Source organism: Symphalangus syndactylus, chromosome 6, assembly GCF_028878055.3.
Source record: "Symphalangus syndactylus isolate Jambi chromosome 6, NHGRI_mSymSyn1-v2.1_pri, whole genome shotgun sequence".
Lineage (NCBI taxonomy): Eukaryota > Metazoa > Chordata > Mammalia > Primates > Hylobatidae > Symphalangus > Symphalangus syndactylus.
Window position 1 is genome coordinate 130,729,868 of NC_072428.2, and position 11,475 is coordinate 130,741,342.

Genomic DNA, 11,475 nt, shown 5'->3' on the forward strand with positions numbered 1-11,475 from the left:
ACTGCGCTCCAGCCTGGGCGACAGAGCAAGGCCTTGTCTCAAAAAGAAAAAAAAAATTATATACCACTCAGTTTTAGGAGGGGCAGGAAAACAGGTGGAGAGCCCTACAGGATCAGAGGGGCAACCAACAAGCTGATTTAGAAGGCATGGGGCAGCTCAGCAACCATAAGCTATGCGTGGGCTTTGCTCTCGGGAGAGAGGTTTCCTGCAGCGAAAGGACCCATGGCTAACTTGGGTCAGGAGCGGCTGCCGGCTCCCTCACTTCCGGAGATGAGCGACTCCGTGACGTCACGGGAGGCGCGGGGCGGGGCGCCGGGAAAGCGAAGTAGGCAGGGGCGAGGCGGCTGGGGACGGCGGGGCGGACGCGGGCGAGCATGTCGGCTCTGACTCGAGTGGCGTCTTTGGCTCGCGTTGGAGGCCGCCTTTTCAGAAGCGGCCGCGCACAGACTGCTGGAAATGGTGGAGTCCGTCAGTGAGTGTCGGGCTGGGGATGGGGGCCTCGCCGGCCTGTAGCGGACAGCGCGGGTCCCCGGGACGCTCTCACCTTGACTGGGGCGCCTGAAGAGGCCGCTTCCCGAGGCAGGCTGGGATCTGTAGTCCACCCGTCCCCTGACGCCGCGACTCGGGGAGAGGGACCCCGCTGGGCGGAGGGAGAGAGGGAGAGACTTCGTTGGGCAGATGGGACACCATGTGCGGGGCCATCATGGTCGTAGAGGCCGCCTGCCCTCGGGAGACGCACGCGTGAATGCCGAGCCGGCTGAGCGAGAAGACGCCGGCGCGGGCGGTCCAGGCGGAGGAAGCAGCCTGCCCGTCGGATGTGGACGCTACTGGAGCGAGGCGGGGGGCGGCGGCGGTGGTGAGGCCTAGGGAGGGCGCGGTTCAGGGTGCCGGTGCCTGGCTGCGGAATTTAGGGTAGAGTCGGTTCGGCAGCCTTTAATCAGACGTCACGTGGCCGCTTTTTAATGCTGAAAAATCACTCTGGCTGCAGGGAGTGGAGGCGATCTCCCAGAGAGACCGCGGTCGGGTGAGAGGAGAAGAAAGCCGGAAGCCAACACTGGGGCAGCCGCGGCGTTTAGGAGAGTGACAGGCAGAGCCGCCTGCGAGGTGGCCCGAGATGCGGACCGGAGGGCGGAGGGCTGGGGGAGCGAGGTAGGGAGCAGCAGCCGAAGCCGAGTTAGTGGTGTGCAGAGATTCCGTCAGAGCAGGACTGGAAAGGAGTAATGGATGATTCCAGGTCCCTTAGATCATCAGCTACACTTTACCAAGAGGCAGTGTGGGGTCGTGATTCTAAGCGGGATTCTGGCCCCACAGTGGCTGGGTTCAAATCCCACCTCTGCCACACTCCAGCTGTGGGACCGTGGAAAAGTTTCTTATTCTCTTAATGCCTCAGTTTCCTCACCCATTTAGCGTCCATTTGCAAGGAACTAAATGAGTTACTGTTATCTAAAGCGTGTTTTTGTGTGTGTTTGTGTGTGTGTGTTTTAGGAGATGGGGTCCTAACTCTGTCGCGCAGGCTGGAGTGCAGTGGCGCGATCCTAGCTCACTGCAGCCTCTAACTCCTGGGCTCAAGTGATCCTCCAGTCTCGGCCTCCCAAAGTGTTGGGAATACAGGCGTGAGCCACTGCGCCTGGCCTCACTAAAGTGTTTAAAACAATTGCTGGTGCCTGCTAAGGACCGTACAAGTATTCTTCAATAACAACAACTGTTGTTGTTATTAAGGAACTGAGGCCGAGGAAATGAAAGGAGTGACTTGCCTGAAGTCCCACATGGATTAAGAATCTGGAGCTGGGGCAGGTGTGGGGTGGGCAGAAGGCAAAGCCCTGTGTAACTTGGGCAAAGACAGTGATGGAGAGCCACGAGCGATAGCCCTTGATCCTGCATGAGGAGATGGGGGAATGCCGATCTTCCCTGAGGTATTGGCTTGTTCATAACACACACTTATTTCAGAGTGTGTGATCATTAAGTGCGTAAGTGTTTATGGAGCATCTTCTATATGCCTGCTCCTTTCTAGGTGCTGAGGATATAGCAGAATACAAGAGAGAGAATGAAGTATACATTCTGGAGAAGAGAGACAAGTGGAAAAGAAAGACCTTTTTTGAGTACTATTAAGGGTTATGAAGAGAATACAGCTGGGGATTAGTATTGAGAGTGAGTGCCGTGGGAGTAGAAGGGATATTATATTTGGGGATGGCGTGGGAATACCTGGGAGTGTGACTTGAAGCGGGACCTGCGGGATGAGAAGTCAGCCATGCAGAGACCTCAAGGGAAGAGCCCGGTGGACGTAAGAGGGCAGAGGAGGCATCAGGTGGAGAGGCCAGAGCCCGCAGGGTTGGCAGGAGGCCAGGCTGGAGTGGAGCGGAGGGGAAGAGTGGGAGAGACCAGGTCACAGGGACAAGTGTGGGGGCTGGATTAGAGAGGGCTTTGGAGGACTCGGGATTTTATTCTAAGAATCACAGGGAGCCATTGGAGTTTTAAAGCAGGAAAGTAATGTGGTCTGATTTATGTTTTAAAAATGTAACTTTGTCCAGGCGCGGTGGCTCACACCTGTCATCCCAGCACTTCGGGAGGCTGAGGCGGGCGGATCACCTGAGGTCAGGAGTTCGAGACCAGCCTGGCCAACACGGTGAAACCCCATCTCTACTAAAAACATAAAAATTAGCTGGACATGGTGGTGTGTGCCTGTAATCCCAGCTACTGGGGAGGCTGAGGCAGGAGAATTGCTTGAGCCCAGGAGGCAGAGGTTGCAGTGAGCCGAGATCGTGCCACTGCACTCCAGCCTGGGTGAGAGAGTGAGACCCCGTCCCAAAAAAATAAAAATAAAAATGTAACTAACAGAGTTTTGGTGCATTTTTGTTTTTAAACTTGACTCACAAACATTCGAAGTTGGAACAGCCATGATTTCCTTGGATGTTGTTTCTTCCCCATTCTCTTTCCTTCTTACAGGACATGATGATAGTGTCTAACTTCCTTATGTTTTTCGATCTTGAGCTTGTTTTCCCTGGAACTTCTCTGAGATCGTGCTTCTCTTAGTCTCTTGAGGGCGCCACCCCAATTCAGGCCACATTAAATTCTTGGCTTGGGGTTTTTGGTCCACACAGGTCCAACGCAGGTAGTGTGAATTTGGGTGCAAATCTACCTGAGGACTGGTTTCTGATAACAAATTCTTTTTTTTTTTTTGAGACGGAGTCTCGCTCTTTCACCCAGGCTGGAGTGCAGTGGCGCGATCTCGGCTCACTGCAGGCTCCGCCCCCCGGGGTTCACGCCATTCTCCTGCCTCAGCCTCCCGCGTAGCTGGGACTACAGGCGCCCGCCACCTCGCCCGGCTGATTTTTTTTGTATTTTTAGTAGAGACAGGGTTTCACCGTGTTAGCCAGGATGGTCTCGATCTCCTGACCTCGTGATCCGCCCGCCTTGGCCTCCCAAAGTGCTGGGATTACAGGCGTGAGCCACTGCGCCCGGCTCTGATAACAAATTCTTGTTCCCTTGTCCATGGAAGGTTTATTTCTTGTTCACCCTTTTACCATATGGGGCTGCAGCTTTATTCAGTGATCTCGTCATTAGGCCTCCCACCTTGGGTGGGCCCCAGGCTGTGCCTCTTTCCCTACACCTCATGTAGCTATCCTGGTGGAGGTTCAAGGGCTCCCGGTGAAGGCAGCTGCAGTGATTGCTTAGCTTCCAGGCCTTGTTTTTACTTGAATTTTGCTCTTGGTGGATTCCTTCCTTTTGTGCCTGGTCAGTGATGTTTGTAAAAATCTTAAAAATCTCATCTAGCAGCATAGTTGTTTAATTTGGAGGGTTGTTCAGGGTATCTAGTTTGCCACAATGCAGTTCACAACCTGGTTTGGAACATAACATCGTGAATTAGGTGTTGAGTCTTTGCATTCCTTAATCATGGCAATCGTTGTCATTGTTCCTGTGATATAATTGCAGTCTTTCAAATCTTTGTTCCAAAAGGTTTTCACCTTGCAGTCCCTACTTCAGATTATAACTAAAACAACATGTCATTCTAGCAATAACGAAGCGTGGGGAGCTGCTAAGATGGGTTTGAACTATAATGCTGGCATTGGCATTACTCAAATTTTTTTTTTTTTTTTTTGATACAGAGTTTCACTCTTGTTGCCTAGGCTGGAGTGCAATGGCACGATCTCGGCTCACCTCATCCTCCGCCTCCCGGGTTCAAGTGATTCTCCTGCTTCAGCCTCCCGAGTAGCTGGGATTACACGCATGTACCACCACGCCCAGCTAATTTTGTATTTTTAGTAGAGACGAGGTTTTTCCATGTTGGTCAGGCTGGTCTCGAACTCCCGACCTCAGGTGATCCGCCTGCCTCAGCCACCCAAAATGCTGGGATTACAGGCGTAAGCCACCGTTCCGGCCTTCAAATCTTGTTTTAATCAGTTTTACTGCTGGGCACTTATACCTAGATTGTATCAAAAAGCTATCAGAGAAGGCAGCTCTTGGCCGGGCACAGTGTGGCTCACGCCTATAATCCCAGCACTTTGGGAGGCCAAGGCAGGCAGATCACCTGAGATCAGGAGTTCGAGACCAGCCTGGCCAACATAACAAATCCCTGTGTCTACTAAAAATACAAAAATTAGCCGGGCGTGATGGCACATGCCTGTAGTCCCAGCTACTCGGAAGGCTGAGGCAGGAGAATTGCTTGAACTGGGAGGCAGAGGTTGCAGTGAGCCAAGATTGCGCCACTGCACTCCACCCTGGGTGACAGAGTACGACTCCCTCTCAAAAAAAAAAAAAAAAGGCTCTTGTTATACTATATTGAATGATCCTGCATGGTTTATTTACATAATGTAATATCTATATGCGCAGGTAGATCCTGAATGAATAATATAATTGGTATATGAGGACATTACGGAAACAGTATGCTATGTCATTCAAGTTGTAAAGTGGCGATATTTGGTAGGACCTTTTAAATATGATACTTAAAAAAAAGTACATATATACACACATCTGCAAAAAATAAAAATCACCTTATTCATAATTAGTTATTAATACCTTAAATAGAGCCTTCCAAATAAAAGTGTTAAATTTTGGATGACTATTTAGAAGAAAAATGGAATTTATCATTTCAATGTGATAACGTTGGTTTTATCATGCTGGTTGGAATTCTAGTTAAAAGTTATGTCTTTGATTAATAAAAGGAGAAAATTGTTAATGGTGTGTGTCTGTAGGCAACAGCTTAGGCTTTGCCATCACACAGCACCTCACTGGTAAATCATTAGTAATTACAGGTCTTATCATAAGATTATGAAAATTAAATGAGTTAAAACTTATAAAATGCTTAGTGTGGTATCTGGCACATGGTAAACACTCAATAACTGCCAGTCATCTTTTAGAGCGGGGGAGGATAAAAACAGTCTGCCAGCCTGGCAACATAGGGAAACCCTGTCTCTACAAAAAAAATATAAAAATTAGCTAGGTCTGGGGGTGTACACTTGTATGTAATCCCAGCTACTTGGGAGGGAGGCTGAGGCAGGAGGATTGCTTGAGCCCAGGAGGTGCTCAGTCAGCAGAAGGATCGCTTGAGCTAAGGTCACGCCACTGCACTCTAGCCTGGGCGACAGAGCCTATCTTTAAAAAAACAAACAAAACAGCTGGGTGGGTGGATCACCTAAGGTCAGGAGATAGAGACCAGTCTGGCCAACATGGGGAAACCCCGTCTCTACTAAAAAAATACAAAAATTGGCTGGACATGGTGGCGTACACCTGTAGTCCCAGCTACTTGGGAGGCTGAGGCAGGAGGATCGCTTGAACCGGGGAGGCAGAGGTTGCAGTGAGCCAAGATTGCTCCACTGCACTCCAGCCTGGGTGACAGAGTGAGACTCTCGCAAACAAACAAACAAAACAAACAGCCCTAGCTAACATGTATCAAGAACCACTGCCATATTACTGTTCACGAATCTGTGCATTATGAAGACAAGAAATTTTAATGCACTTTTCCTACAGGTACGAATTTCTGTGCTACATAAAAGAGAATATGGTTTAAAAGCTGATTTTTATCTAGATGAAATTGGTAAACATATTTTATATAGGAATTCTCTTAAAAATTTTTTATCCACTTCTGTGTATTAGCATATGTATGACTGCTGAATAGGTTTTAGGAATAGCCCCAGTAGGTGCAAATAATTTAAATTAGATGCAACGTATAATATTTATACTCCAACTGAATAAATTGACTATAACTCTTATGGACTCTGTGCCACAACTTGTCAAGTGTCTGAATGAAAAGAAGAAAAACACGTATTCAAACTTACTGTTTAAAGTTCTTTGTTCAGAGCCATTAGCATATTTAATAGGATTTGCGAGTCCTCTCTCCCATATGGTTGTCTTTTAATAAAGATTGTAATAGGCAGAGGACATAATTTGCATCTCAAATACATAGCTAAACAAAACAAAATTAATTTATTTTTCTGAGTAAGTTAGTGACCTACTAACAAGTTCACAGTCCCTTAACTGAAACCTTTGGGGCTAGCACTCCATAATCAACACATTCAAATTTCTGGTGCAAAGTAATGAATCTTCACTAATTGAAAATCAAAATTAGCCTCTTGTCAGTTTTGGTCAGTTTTTGCTGCTACACATGAAGCAAGCTTAGTAAAAAGTGAGTATTTCAAGGATTGTGAACTTCTGTCTGTATTTCAGTGGAGATGAGAAACATTAGCTTTGGTTCTAGGATGTAACTCAGAGGAGTTTTGGATGACTTAACGCTTTGAGAATGTAGCACGCTGTCTGCCATGTTGTTTTGTCGTGCAGTGCCGGTGGTGGTGTGCACATTGAGCCCCGGTATAGACAGTTCCCCCAGCTGACCAGATCCCAGGTGTTCCAGAGCGAGTTCTTCAGTGGATTCATGTGGTTCTGGATTCTCTGGCGCTTTTGGCATGACTCCGAAGAGGTGCTGGTAAGTGCAGGAGAAGAGCGCTTGTCGTTTTTTGGGTGGGGGAGGGAGGATGTATTAATAGCTTGTTTATTTTTCTGTTGTAGACCATTTTTCTGTTTGGACATTGCCCTTTGCCACCACTTTGTCCATATGTATATACAAGAATCCTGTTATTTAATGAAACATGTTACCTTCTCACCTTTTTTTTTACACAAGGATATATATTTAGGTGGTCCGTTTCTTATGATTTCTGTTAGGTTGCCATCTTAGGGAGACTAGAAGCTAATTTTTTTTTTTTTTTTTTGAGACACAGTTTCGCTTTGTCACCAGGTTGGAGTGCAGTGGTATAGTCTCGGCTCACTGCAACCTCTGCCTTCCGGGTTCAAGTGACTCTGGTGCCTCAGTCCCTTGAGTAGCTGGGACTATAGGTATGCAGCCCCATGCTGGCTCATTTTTGTTGTTGTTAGTAGAGATGGGGTGTCACCGTGTTGGTCAGGCTGCTCTCAAACTCCTGACCTCAAGTGACCCACCTGTCTCAGCCTCCCAAAGTGCTGGGATCACAGGCGTGAGCCACCACGCCTGGCCAGAAATGAATTCTTTTACCTTCTGAACTAGTGGTTCATTGGTAGGTTAGGTTTCACACTTAAATTCCTTTAAATGACGAATGTCTTCTAGTCTGTCCAGAGGCCCAGGGCAGCCAGGTTTGGGTGGGATGGATGTGAGTTAATTTGTCTTGAGAAGGGAAGTTAGTTTTAGTGATTTTCTATTTTATTTTATTTATTTATTTTTGAGATGGAGTCTCACTCTGTCACTCAGGCTGGAGTGCAGTGGCACGATCTTGGCTCACTGCAAGCTGCGCCTCCTGGGTTCATGCCATTCTCTTGCCTCAGCCTCCCAAGTAGCTGGGACTACAGGCAACCGCCACCACTCCCGGCTAATTTTTTTATATTTTTAGTAGAGACGCGGTTTCACCGTGTTAGCCAGGATGGTCTCGATTTCCTGACCTCGTGATCCACCCGCCTCAGCCTCCCAAAGTGCTGGGATTACAGGCGTGAGCCACTGCACCCAGCCAGTTTTTTGTGATTTTCTAATGTATCATTAGCCTCAACTGAGGTTTTACCACATTTGCAGACTGTTCTTTGGGAAATTACACCTTTAAGACACTGAAATCTGTGCTTGTTTATCCAGAATACTTTGAATTGTAGTAAATTTGGGTTTGTTTCTAGGATAGGAAAAAAATCTTACGCAGTATGTAAGTTTTAGAAGCATCAGGTTGCTTCATATCCCATTTCTCTTAGAACTTCTCTGTGCCGTTGTCCTTCAGTAAGGAGCTGCCTGGGTGTCTGTGAACTGTCCTCACATTTACTATTTGAGGTGCCTCTGCCTCACTGTAGGTCAGCTGTCCAGAGTATGTATAGTATGTGTAGCTGTTAGGCCTGAGATGATGATGATGAGCCAGATAAGCCCTTAGATCAGGATTGAAGATGAGGAAGTCCACCTGAAACCTATTGCCTCCACTTCCCCCTACCCTCCCTCTATCACAAACACGTACCATTGGCTTAGGCTGGTACCTCCAAATGGGGAGGCTTTTAAAATTCAGACCAGGGCCCATATAATGAACAAACTAAAGAACAGGTGGGCCATCGAATAATTAAAGTAGAATTTGTTCCTGTGGTCAGGGGCTGAGCCATATTATTTTTTTTTTCTTTCCAAGATTTATTTAACAGTTTAATTAGTTGCATGGAATGTAAATTCTTTTTTTTTTTTGAGACGGAGTCTCGCTCTGTCGCCTAGGCTGGAGTGCAGTGGCGCAATCTCGGCTCACTGCAAGCTCCGCCTCCCGGGTTCACGCCATTCTCCTGCGTCAGCCTCTGCGAGTAGCTGGGACTACAGGCGCCCGCCACCACGCCCGGCTAATTTTTTGTATTTTTAGTAGAGACGGGGTTTCACCGTGGTCTCCATCTCCTGACCTTGTGATCCGCCCGCCTTGGCCTCCCAAAGTGCTGGGATTACAAGCGTGAGCCACCGCGCCCGGCCGGAATGTAAATTCTTGACTTTTCTTTCTTTTAAATGGTTGTCACCAGGGTCACTTTCCTTATCCTGATCCTTCCCAGTGGACAGATGAAGAATTAGGTATCCCTCCTGATGATGAAGACTGAAGGTGTAGACTCAGCCTCACTCTGTACAAGTGGGTGTGCTCCAAATTTCTTTACCTTTTTTCATAAACATTAGTTTTTACTTTGTGCCTATGATGGACTTGAAAAAACTGCATATTCTAACAGCATGAAGCTGAGTTAACCATGTCCTGTATCTGCTTTTTTTCTTTTTTGAGACAGAGTCTTGCTCTGTCGCCCAGGCTGGAGTGCAGTGGCATGATCTGGGCTTACTGCAACCTCTGCCTTCCAGGTTCAAGTGATTCTCCTGCCTCAGCCTCCTGAGTAGCTGGGATTACAGGCACATGCCACCACGCCTGGCTAATTTTTGTATTTTTAGTAGAGGCAGAGTTTTGCCACGTTGGCCAGGCTGGTCTCGAACTCCTGACCTCAAGTGATCTGCCCACCTCAGACTCCCAAAGTGCTGGGATTACAGGTGTGAGCCACCGCGCCTGGCCATGTATCTGATTTCTGCCTTAAGTTTTCACATTTGCTTTGGTCTCTTCTTCCTTTTCATTGTATGTTTTATTTTATTTACATTTTTTATTTTGTAGAGACAGGGTGTCAGTATGTTGCTCAGGCTGGTCTTGAACTCCTGGGCTCAAATGATTCTCCTGCCTCCATCTCCCATAGTGCTGGGATTACAGGCGTGTGCCACTATACCTGGCCCATTGTATAATAAAAAAAAATTTTTTTCCTAAGTTAGGTTACAATTTTAGGGTTTCATTTATCCATCCACTGATCAAAGATATATTAAGACCAATTCTGTGCCAAGCACAGGCCTACAGTGGTGAACAGGACAGATGGAGCTTACAGTACGTAGCTGCAAAACTACAGTGTCCTGCTCTCAACATTTAAATTGATCCAGCATATGGGAATATTACTATATAGAACTATATGAAAACTAACTCTTTAAACAGTAAAGGGTTATGGCTTTTTCATTTTCCAGGTCAGGAAGTCAAGAGTTTTTCTTCTTTAAAAAGGGAGGTACTAAGAAGGTTCCCTTTCCCCATAAACCCCTAGGGATTAAGATGTTCTTATTTAACTTGCTTTTATTTTAATTATATTTATTTCATATTTTATTTATTTTATATTTTATTTTATTTTATATTTTGTTTTATTTGAGACAGGGTCTCATTCTGTCATCCAGACTGGAGTGCAGTGGTGTGATCATGGCTCACTGTGACCCCAACCTCCTGAGCTCCAGTGATTCTCCCGCCTCAGCCTTCTTGGTAGCTGGGACTACTACTCCTGGCTAATTTTTGTATATTTTGTAGAGATGAGGTTTCGCCATGTTGCCCGGGCTTATCTCAAATTCCTGGACTCAAGTGATCCACCTCTCGGCTTCCCAAAGTGTTGGGATTACAGGCGTGAGCCACTGTACCTGGCCAACAAATTTGTTGTAATGACTGGACTGTAAACCCTCAAGAGAGGAAGGGTGATTTTGCTTCTCTCGTCTACAAGGCTGTCACATGATCAGTGCTCAATAAATACTTGAATAATTTAATAAATGAATTATAGATTTGAATTAGTGAATATAAAAGTACTTAAAGCTTTCTACCTTTGTTTTCCTGCAGGAGCCAGGTGAGAATTTCAAGGATTACCGACTTCATATTGCACATTAAAGTTACAAATTAAAGTGGCTTGGTCAAGAATGAGAATGGAGTTACGGATCTTTTTTTTTTTTAGGGGGGGTGATGGGGTGGGGTGGTGGAGGGGTCGTGGGATGGGGGTGGGGGACAAGTCTCACTCTGTCACCCAGGCTGGAGTTCCGTGGTGTGATCACGGCTCACTGCAGCCTCCACCTCCTGGGTTGAAGCAATTCTTCTGTCTCAACCTCCCAAGTAGCTGAGACTACAGGCGCCCGCCACCATGCCTGGCTAATTTTTGTATTTTTAGTATAGATGGGGTTTCACCATATTGGTCAGGCTGTGTCAAACTCCTGACCTCAGGTGATTCACCCACCTTGGCCTCCCAAAGTGCTGGGATTACAAGTGTGAGCCACCTCGCCCGGCCTGGATCTTTCTGATAATGGCAACTACCCTTTATGGATTATTATTCTTTCCAACTCCTGTGCTTAGTGGTTTAGTGCCCTTTCAGCTGATCCTCTTAGGTACCCCATTGACATAGATAGGCATTAGCTCCATTTATCAATGAAGACAGCAAGGTTCACAGAGATGAAGTTACTTGCTTAGCATCACAGGCTGGTAGGCAGAGAGGTGAGGACTCCAGAGCTCACCCTTAGCTGCAGTGCTGTGCCTCCGCCTCCTCAGCTTGGTGTCTTAGCTGTGTGTCGGCAGTTCCTGTGAAAACTCTTGCCCTTTGTCCACTGCAGTGGATTCTTGCCCTGAGTAGACAGAGGTTAGAGGTCAGTGCAGTCGATTTATGAAGTAGCTCCTGTGGACTGGGCAGTTGTGTTGAGGGGCC

General features: G+C 47.0%; 1 protein-coding gene across 5 annotated transcripts; it reads left to right on the top strand.

Moving 5' to 3' along the window:
• The first annotated feature begins 276 nt into the window (after positions 1–276).
• Positions 277–10,709, top strand: NDUFB2 (NADH:ubiquinone oxidoreductase subunit B2). 5 transcript variants are annotated; one of them, XM_063641682.1, is made up of 4 exons: positions 277–856; positions 6,772–6,916; positions 8,980–9,083; positions 10,626–10,709. In XM_063641682.1, exons 1-3 carry the CDS (start codon positions 816–818, stop codon positions 9,052–9,054), a joined length of 261 nt encoding a protein of 86 aa, XP_063497752.1. In that variant the 5' UTR covers positions 277–815; the 3' UTR covers positions 9,055–9,083; positions 10,626–10,709. The 5 variants fall into 5 exon arrangements, with proteins under 5 accessions (XP_063497752.1, XP_055140232.1, XP_055140233.1 ...); XM_055284257.2 differs by having other exon boundaries at positions 285–472; XM_055284258.2 differs by having other exon boundaries at positions 320–472; positions 8,980–9,087.
• The last annotated feature ends 766 nt before the right edge of the window (positions 10,710–11,475 follow it).

Coding starts and splice junctions, on each gene's coding strand:
- NDUFB2 (XM_055284257.2), top strand. CDS start 375: ATGTCGGCTCTGACTCGAGTGGCGTCTTTGGCTCGCGTTGGAGGCCGC. Junction 473..6,771: donor GGAAATGGTGGAGTCCGTCA/GTGAGTGTCGGG, acceptor TTTGTCGTGCAG/TGCCGGTGGTGGTGTGCACA. Junction 6,917..8,979: donor ATGACTCCGAAGAGGTGCTG/GTAAGTGCAGGA, acceptor GGTTGTCACCAG/GGTCACTTTCCTTATCCTGA.